At 37.6% G+C, this 22,534-nt stretch overlaps 3 protein-coding genes across 10 annotated transcripts in view; all 3 read right to left on the minus strand.

Annotated features, from left to right (window-relative positions):
• Positions 1 to 22,534, minus strand: part of tkv (serine/threonine receptor kinase thickveins) — a 273,659-nt gene that overhangs the window by 2,219 nt on the left and 248,906 nt on the right. The gene's annotated exons all lie outside the window — the stretch shown is intronic.
• Positions 2,885 to 5,760, minus strand: Taf9 (TBP-associated factor 9). Its single transcript, XM_074105407.1, has 2 exons — positions 5,245 to 5,760; positions 2,885 to 3,148 (listed from the first exon to the last, which is right to left on the minus strand). Exons 1-2 carry the CDS (start codon positions 5,613 to 5,615, stop codon positions 2,887 to 2,889), a joined length of 633 nt encoding a protein of 210 aa, XP_073961508.1. The 5' UTR covers positions 5,616 to 5,760; the 3' UTR covers positions 2,885 to 2,886.
• bsk (mitogen-activated protein kinase dJNK) overlaps positions 8,219 to 22,534 on the minus strand; it is a 154,681-nt gene continuing 140,365 nt past the window's right edge. For all 8 annotated transcript variants that reach the window (XM_074105947.1, XM_074105948.1, XM_074105944.1 and 5 more), the window contains 8 exons: positions 17,822 to 17,951; positions 15,597 to 15,794; positions 15,173 to 15,307; positions 14,475 to 14,604; positions 13,761 to 13,918; positions 12,842 to 12,967; positions 11,497 to 11,658; positions 8,219 to 10,841 (listed from right to left, as the gene is read on the minus strand). In XM_074105947.1, coding sequence (XP_073962048.1) covers positions 11,497 to 11,658; positions 12,842 to 12,967; positions 13,761 to 13,918; positions 14,475 to 14,604; positions 15,173 to 15,307; positions 15,597 to 15,794; positions 17,822 to 17,951 — 1,039 coding nt within the window. In that variant the 3' untranslated portion in view covers positions 8,219 to 10,841. The remainder of the gene's footprint in view (positions 10,842 to 11,496; positions 11,659 to 12,841; positions 12,968 to 13,760; positions 13,919 to 14,474; positions 14,605 to 15,172; positions 15,308 to 15,596; positions 15,795 to 17,821; positions 17,952 to 22,534) is intronic.

Here is a 22,534-nt window from a genome sequence, read left to right on the forward strand (position 1 = left end):
GTGATTGACAACTTGTAACTGATAATAAGTAAGTAACTATCATATTTCAATAGGCTTACTTATCATATTTTTAAACCTAAAAATTAAGCAGGATAAATTAATAACACAGAAGAAAACTGGAATCCGTGATTAATAAGAACAATAAATAAATTAATAAAGAAAAACGCTAAAACGGTATTATGTCTCGGCATTTTAACAGTCTTTCAAAAAAAAACAGTACGTAGGCACTCCCAAAGCAATAACAAAAATCAACTACTTAAAACGGTAACGTAATTATGAACGATAACAAAAATCTAAATTCGCGACGCGAACAAATAAAATATACTCGCGGCGACTGTACTTTCCCCTGCTGAACCAAACGTGTGTTGCGTAGAAGCACTCGGCGCACACACATGCAGGAATAAACATGGCGAGCGCGGTGCAGCGCAGGAGCGAGCGGGGCGCGGGGGTGCTCGCCGGTCCTTACCCACTTACGTCCCGGGTGTAGTTAATGTACGACTTGTTAATGCACGCTTAATAATGCACGGCCTGATAATCCGTGCATATGTGCACGAAGTATCATGTCGTGCATTATCACCCCGTACCGAACTAGCAGGAACCAATAATGTACAGTGATAATCCGAAGCATTGTCTTCCGATTACACTCCTTACGATTTAGTGATTGAAATAAAACCAACCTACATAAAGGGAGAGTCGCCCTCGCCCTTCAACCTAACCCGCCGGGTCGGTTCTGCTCCGATATTCGATCTACTCGCTGGCTCGCTCGATCCCCGGCGAAAAATGTCTGTTCATTCTGAATCGATTGGCACAGATTATCACGTGAACATTATCACTACGCATTACAGCGCGTGCAAATTTTGAGCCCTGAAATGCGCGAAGATAATGTACGGCATGAAATTGAAGCAATAATGCTTCGGTTAGCATGGGTACATTATTGCGCGTACATTCCGAGTGACATTATTGTTTCCTACGTCCCGCAGATACTGATAATGCGCTACTGCGACGCCAATCGCCATCGCTGTTCAGAGCGAGCTAGAAGTGACGCGGGCTATAACAGTGGTTGTGGCAAAAGTAGACTGAAGTTAGGTATCATGACGCTTAATAACCGAGTCTTCAAACACACTTGATTACAACAGTAGGGCATCTCGAAGTAAGACTTGCACTATTTTTAATTAAAATAAAAAGTGATCAAGTGCAAATGTTTTTAAGCAGGGATGTTACGCAATGATTTTTCCGTTAAGTCTAACATCCGTTTGATATTAAATATCCGTTTCGGTCCTTATTATTTTTAAAGGAAGTTATATCAGATGTCAATGCTTAGTATGCGTCTGGACATTAGAATGAGGGTACATCAAAAACAAACAGAAGCTAAGTGTTAAATCGCCAGTAAACAATTCAGCCATAGCCGAGCATTTGTTGGAGTCAGGGCCAAACTGGATTGAGCTTCACAATCCCAAATTCTGTCCACGGAACGTCATTTTTACTCAAGAATGGTACGTGAATTAGTTGAAATAAAAAAGCATAGGTATTTCAACCGGGACGATGGGTATAAGCTTTCATCTTCGTGGAATCTGTTATTAATCGTATGAATTTCAGGAGGACGATTAGAAGTTTTTATGTTGGTGTTATGTAATAGGGTAACTAATAAAAGTGAAAGTGCGGGACTAGTTCGTGATACGAGTGCCGGTACTATTATCTGGATAAAGTGCGAGGTATAGAAGAACTATGCGGTGCTAGGCAGACTTGACACCCCACCTTCAGTCTGGCTCGTACTACGGCAACTGCAAATTGCCAATCTAAATAAAGTTTACTCAGTGTTTAAATATCCCAAAGTATAGTTTTGGTCTATTTTGTGAACAAACAGAAGGCTCAGAACTGAAAGGTTTTTGTCATTAGCGAAAATTAATGCCAATTTTTATATGCGAAAACTATAATTGATTGCATCGATTCCAAAACGTTAGCTAATAGCATTTAATATGTTTTTTAGATGTCACTTTTAACATTTTTTGCACTTTCACAAACTTGCATTCATATGTTTCATCAAACCACAACCGTTAACGTTCCGGTTTGAAGAGACGATCCTGGCCAGACTACCAAGATGTCACTACCAGATTCTATTGTCAGCAATTTCATAAGTATGCCAAATTTCATTAATTGACTATGAAATTTTATTTAACTTTATGATTTGGAACAATGGGACAGGTGAAACTTAAACGATTGTAAGCAAAGAAATGGTATGTGAAAATCCAAATTCGCATTAAGACGAGCTTAGGAACTAGAGAAGTTCTTGTGAGAATTTGCAGGCTACGCGTCGGGGGAACCTCGACACCGCATAAAGTGGGCCCACCTACGCCCATGGGCAATGAACTGGCTGACTATCGCGGCGGCAAAAAACAAGTTCATCTGGCGGCTGTCACAATAAAACCCTGATACCACTTTTCAACCCGTTTCACCCGTCCATCACAACCTGTAACCGGTGTCAAGTCGGTGAAATACACCGGGAGGGTTTTGAATCGAGGTTTGCTCAATTTCATATTCAAATGTTCGCTTTTGAGTTTCATGTTCAAAGAGTACATTATCAAATTTATCAATAACAAAATAGTTTTTTGTGATTTGAATCCGAATGAAGTGTCCTATTGGACAATGGGATGCCCGACCAACTCGCCTGAACATTTTGATCCCTTGCATACTCTAGTTGCCACTCTTTACAAATAACATATACAATTAAGATTCCCATACATAAACTGTCATTTGATTGCGATTGCGAGCGTGAGAAACGTTAGGCAATATGGCCTCTGGTCAAGATTTTGAACGGGTCAAACTGTTGAACTTTTAAGTTACCTAACAGAATTCTAAACCACAAGAGTTGTTTGTTTCTTTTTAGTTTTATTTTTTTGAGGCAGGTAACTTGAAACTTACCTTGCTGCCAGACGAGAACTTCAGCACAGGCTTAGGCACAACACTAGGCTTTGACGTAGATACATTGACAATGGCACCCGGCGGCCTCTTCACCACCACATTCTGCTGGCTCGACGAACCCTTGGATGACGTCACGGTCTTTATGGCAGGGGCAGCAGGGATGGCCGGCTTTGTTGCCACCTTCTTAAATGCTGGCCGGAGACGGTAGTTGCAGGCCGATAGGCAATAACTGTAAATATAAAGAAGTGGGATAAAAAACCAGGTTTTTTTATGTGTCTTAGTCTTAACCTTGTGAGCCCTCGCATACTTTATAAAGGACCAATATTTGACTATTTTGTATATGTTTTATAAATTAAAACTACACAATGCCTGTTATCGAATAGAAAAACAATTTTTAATCTACCTTTTTAAATAAAGTTATAAAGGTTTGAAATTCAAGATTAGACAGAGAAAGACATACTGGCATGTGACGTCACACGCCAGTACCGCCATACTTGCTGCATAGAGAAAAGCGTTTGAGAAAGAGACAGCTATATAGATTTTTCAAAAAATCACTATAAATTTAATTTTCAACAGATTTAAATTTTCTCTTCACTAAACACTATCTGTATGTCATTATTTTCATAATAATATTAAGATATGGCAAAATCAGGAGTTGTCAAATACCGTATTAACACTAAGAATAATGGCCGAACATATTTCATAGAGTACAAATTGTTAATTGAAAAAAGAATCTTGAGAGTTTTGAAATAATATCCACAATACTCGTAACAAAGCTGGTGAACCATGTCTAGGGCATAAGTAAAAAAATCTGGTAAAAAAGTTAGGTCCCAGGATAATCAAGTAGTACAAGTGGCAATAAGAACTAGTTGCGTTAAGCCTAGTTAAGATTAGGGTTGTAACGGAACTTTGCCTCAGCCTCCATTACTGCGGAAGTTCCGCAAGAAATCGAACCTTCGCCTCCACTTGCGCAATTTTTTTTGTGGAGTTATAACAGAGGTTTATTTCTCGTCCGGCGCGAAATCAAGAAACAACGAGTGCCTCTCCTTAATTTTGATTACTAAAACATTTTTATTATGTTTATTCAAGTGTACTATGAATGTACATATTTCAAATAATATTTTTTGAGTTTAATGAGCCATAAATATCATTTTTTTCCACATTTACTTTCACCTTCGCATCCGCCTCCATTAACCACTACATTCGCGGAGGCAAAACTCAGCGCCGACGTTAAGAAGGTCTCTGTTACCCTAGTTTAGATCTACAAGTTTTTTTTTTAGTTTTGAGACTTTAGTTTAACCTCCTGGGGTTCAATTCAAAGTGATAATACTAGTACATATTGTTAGCAATAGAACTTATATCTTTTGAAAAAGGAATAAAGTGTCATTTTCTCTGTATCATTCAAATTTACAAAAAAATAAATTCAACTTTATCTATGAGACATTAAGCTTTAAATTTAGATGTTATATTTTATTGTATGGTGGGCCGCAGGAGGTTAAGAAGAGATTGTAGGTCTAAGGTAAGACTAGCACTCTCCTTTGCATTTTCTTTGCTTAAGTTAGTGTATTGCTACATGTGTCATATATTGTGTCAATATACATATTTATACAACAGGAATTAAAGTCTTAATAATAATGTTAATTGTATCCTTTTGAGATATTAACAGAACGGACTATCCTGTATGTTGACGAATTAGCCATTTCAATGTTCCAATCCATCATGTATTGTGGTTTAACAGGAAAACTAATGTGGTTACTGTACTGGGGCACAACTTGACTCATTCAAACCGCTACCATGTAAATAAAAATTCTAAAACTTAATGATACAACATGTATGGTCACTCTTTTTATAGTAAGTGGAAAAGGACAACAAATAAAAAATACACTGCTGCTAGCTAGTGGTAAAAAGATATGCTGTTGCTAATTAAGCTAAAAACTAAATATTCATAATTATAAAATCATTTTTTGCCACAGAAACTACCCTAACTAACAAAACAAACCCTAACTACCCTAACTTAGCATTTTAATACCAGGGTTATTGCCAATTATTTCTGGGGATATAGTATATAATAGTACACCGAAAGCAAAAAGAGATGTCCAGAATTTAATAGAAATTAGAACTAGTAGGTATACTACGAATGGCCAACCCAAAATTGAATGGGTAAGGAAGGCCTGACCAAAATAATATTTTTATACATGTTAGAATTTTTCAGCAGTATATTATGCAGATCTAAAATATAATACATTACTATATATAACAGTGCAGTTACAGTTGGCAGCCTTAATTAATAAAATTATATACAACAGAACATGAAAAGGTACTTACCGGTCAGGTGGCAATCTCAACCCACAATGTGGCTTAATCAAAGGCAAAGGATTAACATTTTTGACTCTAGCGATCTCCAGAAGAACCTCCCGAGGCGGTGGGCTCGTGAAAGACTTATCCAGCTGCATTTGCACAGCCAATCGCACATCGTCGATGTCGATATTCTTCTTCTTCGCGTGCCCAGCGAAGACACGAGCGTCGTCCAAAATAGATGTCACGTATCGATACGTGAACTCCAAAAGTTGATTCACAACGCGAGGCTCGTACTCCGTGATGCCGACTTCTTTCATTATTGACATGATGACTTGAGCGTCTTTTGGTATATGTTTCGTTTCTTGCCGAGAGGCTTTAGATTTCTCCTTTTCCGACATGATTTTAGGATTTTTGCAACGGACTCGTACTTTGCTTACTCACGGACGTTAAAATTAATGATGTTAATAATATAAAAGAATTATAAAATTACAACGCAACAACAAACACATCACATGGGCAATATGGCAGCAACAGATTTTTTTTTCTGTTTTTGTCAAATTTGACATTGACATGACAGTTGCTGACAAGGGTGCCCGTGCCCGTGCCCGTGCCTCCACATGCAGTAAAATAAATAAAAGAAATTGGAGTAAGTTAAAAAAAAAACACTGTTTTTGCCATGTTTTTGCCGAAATTAAAGCAGTTTTCTTTTTTCCAGCTCATCATTTTCAGCTTTATCGCTAAATGTCATGTGACCAGATTTGACGGCAACGAGCGTCGAGCGACTGCATGTGGCCCAACCTTTTAGAATCGTATAGGCATAGCTAAGGCGCGGCCCCATGCAGTCGCTCGACGCTCGTTTCCAGCGATAAATCTGGTCACGTGACCCCGTTTTGAATTTCCCGCGACTCAAATCGGCAATAGCAAGTCGCTCGTTCGCAATCGCTCGTCGCATGTTTGCAGCGACCAATCTGGTTATGTGATCCTATTTCGAACTTTCCCGCGACTCAAAATAGTAGCGTCAAGTCTTCTTCTTCTTCTCTTTTAAAATATGGCTTTTCTGTCCTAATTAATAGGACAATTTCGCCAGTGTCAAGGTAAACTCTCTTTGAGAGGGACGTTGTACGGTAATTGTAGTTTTCGCAACACCCTATCGGCACAGAATAACAAGTTTTCCCTACAGTAGGCCGACGGCTTTGAAGTTGTCTAGAGTCTAGACGTCTCCGTCGGATTACTGTAGGGAAACTTGTTATACTGTGCTATCGGTAGCTGTGTTGCACAGGACGCGAGTTCGAACCTCCCAACGCAACTTTTTTTTTATTTCAGATTTTTGCATTTTATAAAAACATTTTATTATTTATTTGTTTATGAATCCGCCATCTTTTTGTTTTCTATATTTTAGAAAAATATTTTTAAAATTTGTTAGAGAAAGTTGCAAATAAATATAATACATATTTCCAGCACCAGTATACGTCTTCAGCCGCGTCTGTCGTCATGTCTCTTCATAAATAAATGGACTTTATCTGTGAAGAAAAACATTGTGAGGAAGCCCACCTAAAGGCGTAGAATTTAAGAAGAAATTAACTATATTTTAGGGACTCAAACACTGACTCAAAATGTTAATAAAAACAGAACTCCTAACGCCATCTATCGGTAGTTGACAGTGACAGTTTAAACATGAGCAAAACTCGTGGAATGCTATGAAAATCAGTTGTAGCCGTGTTAGATGATCAAACGTACAAATATACAATATTTACATTAGTTAACAAACATTCATGTTTGTGTCTTGCGAAAACTGGGGATGCCAACTCCCTCTAGTTGACTCAATAGTGAAACTATGACGAACTACTTCTTATGACAAAAATATCTTATACATATTTGGCTTCAAAACAGTAAAATTAACTTGTAGAACGTCTTAACTATTATGGCACGCATTAAATGTTATGGCTATCGCTGCCAATTAACATTTTGTTATTTATTTTGTACTGTTTTAAGCGTCCACTAGCGCCATCTAGGACATCATGGTGGACATAATTGAGGAATGTTTATTTAACTTTAAAAAAAAACTGTGACGTAGCGCGTTGTTGAAATGTTTTCAAAACTCAAATAGGAAAAAAAAATGTTGCGCAGTTTTTTCTTTTCTTTTATTGTTTATGAAGAGACGATTTAAAAGCTTGCATATTTTTAGCCAACAGTTTCAAAATTGAAAACTATTTTAAAACTACTTTGATCCTTATAGATTCATATTCGTAATCATTAATGGTGTTTCACGAAATTAAATCGTGTTTTTTTATAATTTTGCACAGTTGTCATTTTGAGGAGTAAATAACGACTAAAAGTCCTCCATTCACAAACATCGTGTTGGCTGTTTAAGGGTTTCTAACGTAAATAAAAAAAAGGAGCTTTAGTCCCGATATGCGGAGACTAAAGTAACATTTTAAGAGATGAAAAGTAAAAAAAAAAACTTTTCATAATAGTAAATGTGGTCAATAATGTTCAGAATGACTACTTATCATCCCTTAAAACCCCTACACCTGACTGCCAAACATCCTGTATACATATTATAGGTATAACTAGACCGTCGCGATAGATAGCCAATTATATAAAAGTTTAATAGGTACAGTAAAACCTAAGGGGTAGAAACGTACCTACTCTGTCTACTCGGTACGAAATCCTTCATGGCGTGTCAGACACAAACATGACCGATTTTTTTATACCTACTGTTTTAATTATCGTAGTTGTTTGGCATGTTGTACTATTGAAGAGCAAGTGAATCGTTTTTATTCAGTCAAAATATCTTTATTCAATTTAGGCTATAACAAGCACTTATGAATGTCAAAAAAATCTACCACGGTTCGGAAAAACCTCTGCTGAGAAGAATCGGCAAGAAACTCAACGAGGTTTATATATTTATTGCAAAATGTAGTATTGACATGTAAATATAGGTCATAGATTTAAAAACAATTTGGACATCTGTGCAAGGTGCAAAATTAAACGCAACATGTATAATAACCATTTTGATTTTATTCAGTTAAAATATGAAATAACTTACGTGTACAGTAAAAATAAGTTGTTTTAGATACTCATCGAAGTGTTAACCCAGTAAGTTTACCGCTAGAAGCCACGCGGCTTGCGTTTCAACATGCGTCTACCTTAAACCTTGTTCACCAAGTGTACTAAAATACATTCTAATGGTTACATTATTGTAATTTGTATTAGGTACATTTTAACATATAAATGGACAATTTGGACGTACAGTTGTGAACTTTATTAACTATAATAGTGTCAAACGTAATACCCATTAAATAAATGTTCTTCACTTTCGTTCCATTTAGACTATAGATTTATTTATTTACAGGTTAACTCTTAACATTAATTATTTTTTGTAATTGTATACTTTCAAAGTTTCAATATTTTCTCCGTTTTATGTAGCAGTAGGCAATACAAGTTGTCAACACCTCGAGTAATAAATAATGCCCTTTGCCAACTAAGACTCTAACTCCAACCTAACACCCAATCCATCCATTTCTCATTATTGTTTTAAAAGTCAGCGAGTTTATATACAACTTATACAACTGAATACTTGAATGCGTTGAGTGTTAGGTAAAAGTAACCAGGGACAAGGACAGCATTGACACGATGTCTTGCTCTTGCTCTATTATAGGCAACACAATTGACCTTATTCAACAATTTAATAATTTAATTCCTGCCACACACGCGTTAATTTACAGTCTTATAATTTTGTGTAACCTATAATTTCATGGAACCAAAGTAAAGTAACATATATAAAGAAGCCAGAGCCATCAGTACGTCGTTGGAAAGAAATAAAACTATTGTATCGTTCGTGATATGTTTTAGAGCCGAAATTAATTAATGTAAATGTAAACTCTGACGTACGACCGCTCGAAGAATAATAAATCAATTACAATGTATTATTGCTTTTGTATCATTAATGGTTAATGAAACTGATGTTTCTTCACGACTCGATCACCGCCCAGTTTTTACTATATAGCTAATAAATTGTGCTATTCGCTGAAACCACCCGATAAGACTATCATCATTCTTTATTATCCTTAATTTATAATTATATCACCTAGTGAGGTTTCAAACAATACCCTACGACTCCCTCACACGTTCTAGCTACAGTCACTGTGTGTACCTGAGGCTTTGCGCCACGTGTAACTAATGTCTAGCGTATGCGATATGCATCAGTTACCCGCAGCAGCGGCTAAAGGACATGACATTTGTCTGTAGCATTAGCCTCGCTGAATACTCAAACCAAAAGCCATTTTTTTACACTATAGCGTAACGCACAACATCGCCCGATGCATACAGCCGGCATTATATTAAAAATGAATATGCGACTATTTATTTACGTATTTATCTTCAGCACTCGGCCGCAACGTGTGAGGTGACCTATAAAATACTACATAGGTAGAAATGTACTTACTGAACTACTTTCAATATTCAATACAGTCAATACAATATTATCAACAACTTAACTAGGGACTAACTATGAAAAACTATGAACATCACAAAATCCCAAGTAACTATGACGCTGTTTATGGCTAAGAACAAATCATATACTCATTCGAAATCACACGTTCACGTTCACGATTGCAAATTGTCAGAAATCATCAGTCCGACGCCGAGCCACGGCCGCGGTTCGGGACGGGCGGGAATGGCACTGCACTATAAAATGTTTTGTACAAATTCATCGAGAAATCGGTACTTAGAAATGCATTACGTAGTAAAGAAATTTGCAATAGTGATCAGTTTACGCCTATAACATGAAATTATCTAATAAAACACGTAAAAACATAAAACGAATACGACAACACATGTTTAAGCTCAACTTTTAAGGTTACATTTTATTGTTGTTTCATCATTCGCTACATTCCGATGCCATAAGTTAATCAAGACTAAAAAGTTCATAGACATATTACATGTCCTACAATATTAAGAAATCACATCTGATGTTACTATTTTATGTATTTCATTACAAAAATATCCAAACATATCAAAGTCAGTCCATAAGCTGAAAATCACCAACTTTCATTAGCATTTCGCAAAAGGCACTCCTAAATGCAAATTAACAGCTGAATTTCGAAACGTGGGACAGGTAGGAACCAATGGTTAATTGTTGAGCTTACGATTAAATAGCATTTTACACTTGTAAAATAAAATACTTATTCTAGTACTATCATAAGATTATTACAGGAAAAACTACAAGGAATAGTAAGATGACAACCGGTTTTCAAAAAAAAAAACGGGTACTTAATAGGATACAAACTTACTCACCTAATCTACAGATTATTATTTGTTACGCTGCCTAGATTTTTGATGACGTTTCTGAAACATTCACTCTCTGTATACAGGAGCATGAACGAGTCAAAATGATTTAACCTTTATTTTGCACTTATTTTCATTCCGTCGAGTATTGCACATAACATTCCCACAATAAATATATACATGTATTTAGTAGTTATTGTATGTATAACAGGTTATATTCGATCACATCAGTTTCCCGCCGGAGGGCGCCAGCGTACGATATCGTGTCGCCTGTAGAAAATTGTCCTTGCAACTGTACTCTTGGATTAGAACTCGGCGGTTATTTCGGTTGAAACCTGACAAGAAAAAACAATACAAGTAATATAATTTATGAGTTCATCGTATTTAATTATACATTTTACTTGGCAGATTTTTTGTTTACGGTCTAGCAACCCTAAAGCCGTGTACCGCGGCGCAGTGTCGTAGTCTAAACATAGCTTAAAGATGTTTCAGTTCACTTTCGGCTGAAGGGCGTTTAACCACGAACACCATGGTCAAGAGAAATAAATAAAAAAAAAATGATTTTGTAAGTGACATCTCGTACGGCGGGAAAACTCTTCTTTTAAATATGAGATTTTTTCTAATGAATGAGGATTTGGATCTTGTCCACCACTTTAGGTATACCAGTTTAAGCTGGCTAGATTGACGGACGGATCGCGCCGGAATGTGACAACTCAACCCCGAAATGAGCGAGCGAGTTCACTCATGTGGAATCATTGCAGAGAAATTAATTCCACGCTTTGTCAGTACCGTGCCGTAGCGTCTAATGTTACTTACTACACTCTTTCGTTATCGGCTTATCAAAACTTCTTATTTTTTTTTTTGACATTCATAAGTGCTTGTTATGTTATAGCCTAAATTGAACAAAGATATTTTGACTTTGATGGAATAGTTGAGTGAAGAACGTGTAAGTTTTATACAATAGTTTGGTAGTTGTTTGGCGAGTTGTACCTATGTGGTGAGCGCGGGTTGCGCGTGGTCTGGCGGCGGCTGGTGCGGCGGCGGCGGCGGCGGCGCGGCGTACTCCACCACTTCCTGGTAGATCAGCTGTTTCCACTGCTCCACGGTGTGCTCGCGCTCGTCCACCGAGTGGTCGTACGACGCCGGGGCCGGCTGCGAACACAACTTAACGTCACAAAGATATACTCTGTGGGACAAAATATGGGCCGCTCTACATAGAAAATTACCTATAACTGCATAATACATTGATTTTTTGCCGCTTAGTATATTTTTAACTAGACTTCACCCCCGTGGGATCTACGGCTCTAGCTCTCTCGTTCTGAGGTCTGTGCCCTCTGCAGGGGGCAAGGCCGTAGGGGCCGTGGGGACCGGACATGCGGGCACCTCCGGCACGCAAGGACTTGAGGCCCTTTTGGAAATTAAAGTAAGTGAATATTACAAATTTCCCCATTTTTTATAGTATTGGTCTTTCGGGGGCCCATGGGCCGGGGGGCCATAGGTACGGGCCCCGTGTGCCGATATGGTAAAAATGGTATTGGCAGTGGGACGTACATAGGCCAAGATGATGAGACTTTATCCGCGGTTTCGCAAGCGTTAACAGCTAGATCTGGCAGTGGAATTGAAATTACGGGGTTAAAACCCCGTTAATGTAGTTTTTGAGAATTCCAAAAATTACATCGTGGATTTCAAACGTTGCACATAAGATTGTGCCAAATTTCAAGACTCTAAACCTAGCGGTTGAGATTTTGAGATTTTATCTCCCGTGGGAATATCGGGATAAAAGAAGCCTATGTTATTCTAGATCTCTACCCCGACGCAAAAAAGGGGTGTTATAAGTTTGAAGCCAATTTCTGTCTGTCTGCTTGTTTGTCGTATCGTAACTCTCACACGGATGAACCGTTTTCGATACTTTCTTTTTTAGGTGAAAGCGAGTTTCCTTGGGGTGGTTCTTAGCTAAGTTCGATAAAAATCGGTTTAGCCATTCTTGGCATATTGAACTTTTAAATGACAATATCCCGATTTTTTCTATTCTTCAAATTTTCTTTGTTGGTTACAGATGTAGTGTGTAATGGTTTGCTATCATTTATCGGAAAATCGTGCTCTCTCACTAATTAGCTTCAGTATCCATTGTACAGCCGTTCTGACATTTGACACTAAATAAAGTTCCATATGAATGGATATGAAAATGTCCCTCATTTATGACAATAATCGACTGACAATTCGGGTGCCGTCGTATTCCGATTGAGATCCGGCTTTTCCCGATGAAAATACATTAATCACTATATCAGTAGGTTGTTGTGGTAGGACCCTATCTGTGGTTAGGATGCGCACTCACCGCGTTGACCTCTCCCTCGTCGTACCACACGTTGATGTAGGGGTGCAGCAGCGCCTCGTCCACGGAGATGCGGCGCTCGGGGTCAATGACCAGCATCCGCGACAGCAGGTCGCGCGCTTGCGACGCCTGCAACCAAACATAACTCAACTTTAGAATATATTTAAAGCGGTGTGGCTTGAATATCGTTAGGCAAACCAGCTGGTGATGGAAGCATAGGTTAAGTATTTCTTCGGATGCTTACAGTTCAGCTTAAGAAAGAAGGAAAAGATTTATTCGGGACAACATGGAAAAAATATAATAAAATATAATCTTAAATGATAGTAAACATACCACCAACGGACTTATCATGCTTTCGTTTCGGCCACAATACAGTGGCCGTGGTCACGAGTAGACTGAAGTGTGGGGTGTCAAGTCTGCCTAGCAGCGCGAGTGGTATTTTGACTTTGAGTGAAAATCACGAAAGTTTAAAAATCGTAACTGGTTACGAAATGGTCCCAATCAACAAACTGCTGTTTTAGAATGGCTGCCGGGCTTTTAAATGCCATGTTACTGACCAGGTAAATGGGTTCGGCCGTTTCTGGATAAAAAAATATTATTCTATTTAGTCAGTCATGCGTCAGTTAGGGCCTGTTTCACCACTTATTGATAATGTTATGTGACAGATATCTGTGATGCCGTCTCTGTTTCTTTTGTCAAAATAGACAGAGACGGCACCACATTTATCAGTCACAAAACAGGCCCTTAATCTAATAAAAAACAACAAAGCCACGTCTTGTTAAAAAGTGTCGCGGAACTTTAACTGGCTATATCTTCATAATTTTTTGTTTAATTCATAAAAAAATATGTGTCCAATATTTTCTGATAGTGTTATTGACGGACTAATTAGTTGTTATTAGCAAACTAGCCAATTTTAAAGTACCTTGAGTCGGTTGTGTTCGTTGCTGTCGCTGGGGAACAGTATGTCGGGGAAGAGCCGCTCGAAGCTGTAGCCGGCGTAGCGCGGCCGGTTCTCCACGTAGTTACGCACCGTGGGCTGCAGCCGCGCCATGAACGCCGCCGACGGCGTGCCCAGTTGCTCTGCCATCACACACAATACAATCATGTAGAAACGTATAATAAGACTATAAACGTTTCTCTGACATCACCCCACAGCACAACCATGTAGAAAGGTGTAATAAGACTATGAACTGCTCTGACATCACCCACAACGCCACAACACAACCATGTAGAAAGGTGTAATGAGACTATGAACGGTTTGCTCTGCCATCACACACAACACAACCATGTAGAAAGGTGTAATAAGACTATAAGCGTTGTACATCGTGGGCTGCAGCCGCGCTATGTTTGTGTGTATTTCTTACTCTATCACGCTAAAACAGCTGGACGGATTTGGATGAAATTTGGTATGTTGTCTGGAATGACACCTAGGCTCCATTTTGATCCCAAAAGTGCCACGGGATCAGAATATAATGCTGAAATCGCTACCGCTAGGAAGAGATAAATCCCGGAATTCAACTGCCAGATTACGATGATGGTGGGTTACGCGTGCGAAGCCGCGGGTAAAATCTAGTAAGACTATAAACTTTATTTGCATTTTCTTCCTATTTATAACCTTTTATCGTATTTGTTTTACCTATGATCTTATTCCACTGGTCGATGTGGTCGGTCCCGGGAAACAGCACGCCGCCGCGGATCATCTCCCCCATGATGCAGCCCACCGACCAGATGTCCACGTTCTCCGTGTACCCCATGCCCAGGATCACCTGTAATACCACAAGAGTTAGAGCATTTTGACCGCTATCGGACAAAGAATCAAAATCGTCTGATGCACATACGGGTGGAGCCAGACGAGCGTAATTTTTTGACTTGTGAGACATAATTTCTGATGCATTCGGTTTTATACTAAAGTCAAGTTTGTGCCACAAGGCGAGGAGTTGTACCTTTACAAATAGGACATTTATATGAAATCAAAATAACGCGACCGAATATAATTGACTCACAGCTCAAAAACTTACGCTTAGTTCAGCTTCAACCCTAACGCATAAAACGCCGATAACTCCGATTCCGATACCGATATCAAATTGAATTAAATGATGTTTTCACTTCACAACAGTCTGACCTGCGCGAGCGTCTTCACGCTCTTATAGAAAAAGCCACGCATTATAGACAAAAGACTCAACAGGTCCTTACACTGTTTCTAGGGCAGGCGAAAAAATTTACAATGACTTTGGTGCCTACCACTGTTCACCACCTTTTTTGGTGAGGTTAAAAAATTATCAACGTATGAAATAGAGAGTCAATATCATAATTTTAAATAAAAGATATGGATACCTCAGGCGCGCGGTAGTAGCGCGTGACAACATAGGGCGTCATCATGAAGGTGGTGCCGGCGGTGCGCGCCAGACCGAAGTCCAGGATTTTGAGGGTGCAGTCGCTCTTGACCACTATGTTTGACGGCTTCAGGTCCTGCAAACAGAAGTCAATCGGATTGTTTCAGTTCATTAAAATAAAACGCCAAAATCTACAACACTACTTTTTGTTTCAAATTTCTACGGGATAAGAATTAAATACCGAAATCAAAACCGCGGGCTTAGAGATATAAAATTTTGCACGGTAATATACGCGTACTTATACTTTCTTAAAAAGCCGGCAACGGACCAAAGACACCTTGTAGGTAGTTGGCATTCATGGGCAGTGGTGATCATTCCCCATCAGATGACCCGCTTCCTCGTTTTCCTCTCTCATAATATCTCACCCTGTGGATGATTCCAGCAAGATGCAAGTGCTTGATGCCGCAGAGCATCTGGTAGAGCAGATAGCTCATCCGCTCGTGGTCCAGGTCCATCTGGATGACCTGGCACAGGTTGGCGTCCATCAGCTCCATCACCAGGTACACGTCCTGGAACTCTTCCAGGCTCTTCTGGGGCGTGAAGGCATTAAGTAGGCCGATTATCTGGAATTCAAATAAGCATTCCTGAAGTTAATGAACTAAAGAACTTCTCATCCGCGACCTAATGATAATAGCTACGTTTACGTTACTATTCGTTGTATAGCTACGTCTATACAACGAATGGGTGTTCATGCAGCTATTCCACCTCCACATTGTAAGAACACACAAATCACATTAAATTACCACCAGACCACCACTCTACACTGACGCCTTTCGAGTTTATCCGCAGAGCAACACACAACGGTTCACCATGCTCCCAGATTTTAGACAAAAAGTAACGCCTCATTCAATGTATTATGAATGTATTTTGTAATTAATCAATACCACAAACATTTGTGACAATTTAACATATTGCCATGTTTATTGCTTTGGTTTATCCTATATGGTGATTTTCCACCGGCGAGGCGAGAAAAAACGAGGCGAGACGAGAATTGAAATTTGTATGCATTCACTCGCCGCCATACAAATTTCAATTCTCGTCTCGCCTCGCCGGTGGAAAATCACCTTCAGACTAGAGAAAATATAGTTGTCGAGGTGACAGTTCCATATATTTTAATATCATTTTGTGTGGGCCATGGGATATCAAATTCAATTTGTAAAGAAATGAAATAAGTTTATGAATGAGCTCTATAACTTAGCGACAATGGCTCGCAACTTGTGGGGTTCTGTACTTCATTAAGCCCAAAAAGTTCTCGAAACTTTGCCAAGTTTAAGTATTTAGTACAAGTTGGAAATGGGCTTGAAGTTTCATAGAATTAATATTCAATTCAATTTCTACGCCTAGTGGTAAATTACTTCCACTTGTCAATTTTGTGTGTCAAATGACTACACCAAGTTATATATTTAATAAGTAAGATTTAACGCGCAGACTGGAGTTAATTAAACACCCTCTTTCCGGTAATAGTTTACAAGCGAAATAACGCTAGATGGCGTTAGTATCGTGAGGTCCGTTTAACATTACAATCTTGCGATTGGCTCATTTAGTTATTTAAACCAATCACTAGAGACCGGATTATATGCAATTGCATATGTGTCGGGGCAGATATTTGTATGAAAAATACGAATGTTTGTTCTCGGGTCTTGGGTGTTTACTATATATTTAAGTATGTATCTATCTATATAATTATATTTATCCGTTGCTTAGTACCCCATAACACAAGCTTTGCTAAGCTTACTTTGGGACTAGGTCAATTGGTGTGAATTGTCCCGTGATATTTATTTATTTATTTATCATCAGTTATTGCATATTTTAGCTAAAATCCTTAGATGATGCATATTTTGACTATATTTTTATTATTTCTGGGTAGGATAGTTAATGATTCATAGCCAGAAGGAATTAATGCTGAATTGCTGAAGTAGCATTAAAATTCAAGTATCTGCCCAGGTAACTCAGTCGACGTGCAACGGTATTTTTCCATTTTTAGAATTATTTTGAATGATTGAAGGCACAGTTTTAGTACTGAACGTTTGGAACAGCTTCTTGTCGTTAAAAATAGAAATATTTATTTGTCAGAGTCGATATGTATGTATGTGCGTAAACTCTTTATTGTGCAAAAGAAACAAAACACAATTGACAAACTTTGAGATACTTGTACAAAGGCGGACTTATCCCTATTATATTTTTAGTTTTTAAAAGGAATAAATATTAAAGATTTTCTTGCAATGTTGCATAAATGAAAAATAAATAAATGTAAATGTATTTTCTTTCTTTCTTTCTTTCTTTCTTTATATTTCACCAGTTTTCTTGCATATTCCTAGCATTTATCACGTATATTTGAAGATTTTGAATCTTTTTATGTTGCATATAATACGGTCTCTGCCAATCACAAACGTGACACAAATCTCAAAAGTGTCAAACAGCTCACAATATTATTAACGCCAAGCCAACTAGTCTGTCTCAGAAACCCTAAATGAAATATGTCGCTAAAGTCGAACAGACACGTCTTATTGACATTATTGTTTTGTGACATGCAAACGCTAATAAACTTTAGGGTGGTAGACCCATTTGGCTGATGGTACATGTAACTTACATTCTTGTGATTGACAAGCTTCATGAGCTTGAACTCGCGATAAGCTCGCTTAGCGTGCGTCACATTCTGGAATGGACGCGACAATTTCTTGATAGCCACGTTCTGTTGCGTCACCGTATCGTACGCGGCACTGAAATTATACATAAACAAGTGAATTACGATGACCAAGGAGTGACAGTTTGAAACTTTGGGAATAAGAATAGATAGTGTCAAAGCGTTTATTAAAAACTTGATGCCCATCCCTTCATTAGTTACTAAATAAATGGATAAAGCAGCGTTTCCACCAGAGATGTGCGAGGATGTGTTGCGAGTGCGAGGAATGTGTTTTTCATTAACCAATAGAAACGCTTCATTTACCTCGCCTCGCTCCGCTCAGCTGTTTCCACCAGAGATGTGCTGTGCAAGGATGTATAAATGAAGCGAATGTTAAATGAAATACACATCCCTCGCAACACATCCTCGCACATTACTGGTGGAAACGCTACTTTAGCGTGCTAGGAAGCTTAGCATGACTGGAGGTATGTATTAGACTGTTTATAAAAAAAAAAACCATTAAAAATCAATGTCAATTGTTTTCCCGTATTTTCTTCTTATCACTGCCAAAAGAGAAACCTTTTTAGCAAACGAAACACACACACACAGCCAATCATGCTAGCCGTCCATGGTTAATTTTGACATCAAAGCCAGGGATCAATCATGAACAAATTCTCGCACGCATTTGATTTCCAGATAATTTTAAGCAGCGTATAGCATATCAAGGGGAAAATGTGAGATTAATATAGGTATTTGACTATTTTTTCTTTATTTTATATTATAAATGAAAGCTTTTGATAGCGTTAATAGATTTATATTTCAAATTCAAGATATGACTACTGGCAAGTGACGTACGCACGCAAGTTGCGTCATGCCTAAAACGCCTTTCTCTATGAAATATAGAGAAAAACGTTTTAAAATGAAGCAGAAGATCGTACAAAAGATCACTATAAATTCAATCTTGAATATTTTTCTTCATCAAAATTGGAGGTATAGCTTTCATACACGTAATAAAATAAAATATGTATAGGATATGGCCAATTCAGGACTTGTCAAATACCGTACTTATTACAGTTACTAAATTAATTTGTGTTAGATACTAGGTCATGTGAAATAAGATAATATCGCACATGCGAAGCTAAGACACTTTTACAAGAGAAAATAAATTAGAATTACACATTAGCCACGTCACGATGCATATGCACAAGTATTAGTATTATTTATTGGTATAAAATTACAATCTGCGAATTCTTCCACCATAAACAAGTAACTATCAATCAAACTAATTCATGTATCAAGGTGCAACCTTTTAATAATCAATTTCACTACGATTTTCTTGACAAAAATATCGGGTCAACATGACATCAGTAGCACAAAAGTTCCACCCTAGTACATGACTCAGTATGTTCAACTGTACCTACTCGTATTCCAGCCGTTCAATCAAACTAATCGACTTGTTGATTTAAGCAATTTGAAAAGTAATATCCTGAAACGCGACTCGCACGTGCGCGGCACATCCCGAGTAACAACACTTTTTACGCGTGTCGTAAATTTGAGCTCATAAACCGAGCCTTGCTAAGCGGGCTAAAGATGAATCGTTAAATATTAACATCTTCTGTGTTGAATTGGTACGAGGTCTTAGTCGTAGCCAGAGAGGTTGTTTTGTTAGCTACTTTTGATTGATTCAGACGGATGAGTAAGGCTAATTTGGCAGGGGTAGCCTTAGAGGTTTTGAAATTATCGGATCCGATATCAGTGTTGGACGCATGCGATATCGGCGTAAGTATAAATTTATGTAAAGTGATAAAATGAATTACTAACAATTGAATTATAACTAAATTATACAGTGGTAGTAGACGTCACAAGGGGACCGACCGAAGAGCTGGCAGCTTCCTCGGACAAAGTATTACCTTGGGTATTCAGAGAGGGAACGCTGCCTTACTACTAGTTTCAAGTTTAGGATTAGAGGTTCTTGAAGTTAATATTTTTAGAATCTGCATAAAATACACTATTTTAGAGTATTTTTTGTTTGATGGATTTTTCTTCTATTAAAAAGTTATTAGGTCTCAAAGCAAAAAAATAATTGCCAATATTTTACTTTTTTATATGAAAATGATTAAAACAAACACTGGAAATGAATTCTACATCCTCAATTTATACGAAAATGATAGCAAACTTGCCATAGTAGCCAGCTAGAACTGTCTAGATTATTTTAAAATAAGGTGGGCGGCCGGCGTCTTTGTTCCCCCCCCCCCCTCAGCGGCATTATGGTGAAGCTCATAGCTCTATAAAAAATTAAAAGGTCAATGATTTAAATATCCTCTTATTATTAATACTTTGGCAGTAATTGCAGTCGTTTGTAGAGCATTTTGTATTCCTTAACTGTGTTTCCACTTCTGCAACTTACAAACTGTTGTAAATAATTTGACTACTAATCTTTTTCTCAATTCTAACTCAAATTTATACCAAGGGAGTTTATATTGTTCCATTAAAATATCGGAGTCCGACACCGATATCGGATTGGATAAGTTGAAAACGCTACGAACTACTTAAACGCAGATATGAAACTCGAAATAATTACGACCTCAATAAATGAGAAGTAGCTTTAGCCAACCAGAGTGGGACACAAAATTTTAAGGTTAAAAAAAAGTTTTTCTTTTTAGTTTTAGTACTTACTTGCAAGTACTGTGAAGTGACAGAAGAAATTCGTTTCTTTAATAATTTAAATAGTGGGACTTAACTGTGCCACATGAAGCCATAGTATTTAATACCATTCATCCATGCGGTCGTCCTACTTTTAATTACATAACGTTGCACAGCAGTTGGCAAAAATTTTGGCGTTCTGTCGTTTGCGTTTCGACCGGCTGCGAGCGTAGACCCTTTTATTATTCAAAACTACATTTCGAACCATTTATGTACCAAATTTGAAGCTGAAACTGCAAATGAAGCTTACGCTTTTGAATAATAAACAGTCGTCCAAAACTAGAATTCTTTTTTTGTTAGATAAAACGATGAAAAAATACAGGCATAATCAGTTTTGTACAATTCAACGGCTTATTTCATTGTGTCGAAATATAAAAAATTGTTCCTCTTTTTACAGCTTAGGTAGAGTGAGCTCTAGCGGTCTGAAACCATGTATAGTTTACAACCTGTAGGTTGGTTCGTATTCTTAGTGTTGTGTCATGGAGGATCTCCAAATCAATGAAATTTCTTTATATAAAAAGTTGTTTATACCTGATAAATACAATTAACTACTGAGACTCACGCCGATGAACTTTGATGGATACATTATACCGTTACAATTTCAATTTTATAGAAAAAAAATGCCGCTTATTAACGATAAAATATTATTTGTTTTTAATCAGCATTATACGTACACCTACGTTTTACAACGAAATCCAAGATGTTACAAAAATTTTATAGTTTTCTAGTATATGGCAATATGTTCTAAATGTGCTACCATTTGCACCACGTCGCTTCTAACCAACACCCAATAATTTTGATTGACGCCGACTAATGGAACCAATGGAAAACTGAACAAGTGGAAGCCTTTGCAAACACAATAGAAGCAATATTTTTGTGCACAAGCTGCGTCAGACATGCCCGAACTATTGAGATACTAAGAGACGTCAGGGATCCAAGCTGGTACCAATCATAGGCTGGCATGCAGGTACCTACGTTAAAATCACCTACTTTTTTTTTAAAGTACCCTTAAAGGGTTGCCACATTGCATTGTATGTCCGGGGTGAATCGTGTACTTCTCTTTTGCGGAACGATATATGTTTCTGTTCAAATTTCAAATGCAGATAGATAGAGATAGTGGCTAGTCGGCACCGTAGTATCTTTTTTATTTTGACAGCAAAAGTAACAGGTCCTTTTTACAAACTTTATATCCTGTTTTTATTTTATTTTTATTCTCGCTCGTCAGTGTCTGTAACTCATTGTCATAAATGTAGTCTGTATGTTAAATTGAAATTCCATGATTTTTACCCAATTACTATAGGTCTTTAACTATGGTAATCGGGTATTTACAATTGGAGAATATCTGACAATATTGCTTAATGAACTTATTTATGAAATTCAGCAATCTATGTAGTAAATTTCATGCAAATTCATCCAGTCAGATTATCGTGACAGAGTAATAAACACACTCTGACCTACACACTCACAAACTTTCGCATTTATAACTTGTATACCTATGAATAAGTGTCTATAAATAGCGAACTTAAGGAAGTTCTACTTGCTTCCGACTAGTTCCTACTGAATGCGAATCGAAAAAGACTTTAGACTCTTCAAAGTTAAAAACCTTTTAAAAGCTACTGACGTCGGTATGCTTAAATAGAAAATACTAATATTTAAGTGTTTCAATAATAGCTGAAGGGTGATTTTATAGCTTCCCGTTAAATTACGTGAATAGTATCAAAGAAATTCATCCATTGACTGAATGGTAGATGTTATACATAGAAAACGAGTTTTTGTTCCCTTGCATTTTTTCTCAGATCCATGGCATACAACAACACAAAATTCAGAATGTAAAAAAGAAAAAAGAACATTTAAAGTGTTCTATCAATGATATTGGAAGGCATTTTCTTTTTTAAACAATAAGTTTCATGTTGCAAGAATATTCTCAGAACATGTTTCCACATATTAGGCATGTTTTGCAACTTGTACATTGCTTAT

This window comes from Choristoneura fumiferana, chromosome 23 (assembly GCF_025370935.1).
Source record: "Choristoneura fumiferana chromosome 23, NRCan_CFum_1, whole genome shotgun sequence".
In the NCBI taxonomy this organism is placed as follows: Eukaryota; Metazoa; Arthropoda; class Insecta; order Lepidoptera; family Tortricidae; genus Choristoneura; species Choristoneura fumiferana.

What these genes read in the sequence shown, in the direction of transcription:
- Taf9 (XM_074105407.1), bottom strand. Translation starts at nt 5,615, where the DNA reads ATGTCGGAAAAGGAGAAATCTAAAGCCTCTCGGCAAGAAACGAAACAT. An exon ending in TTGAGATTGCCACCTGACCG is followed by an intron (nt 3,149 to 5,244) that starts GTAAGTACCTTT and finishes TTATATTTACAG; the next exon opens with TTATTGCCTATCGGCCTGCA.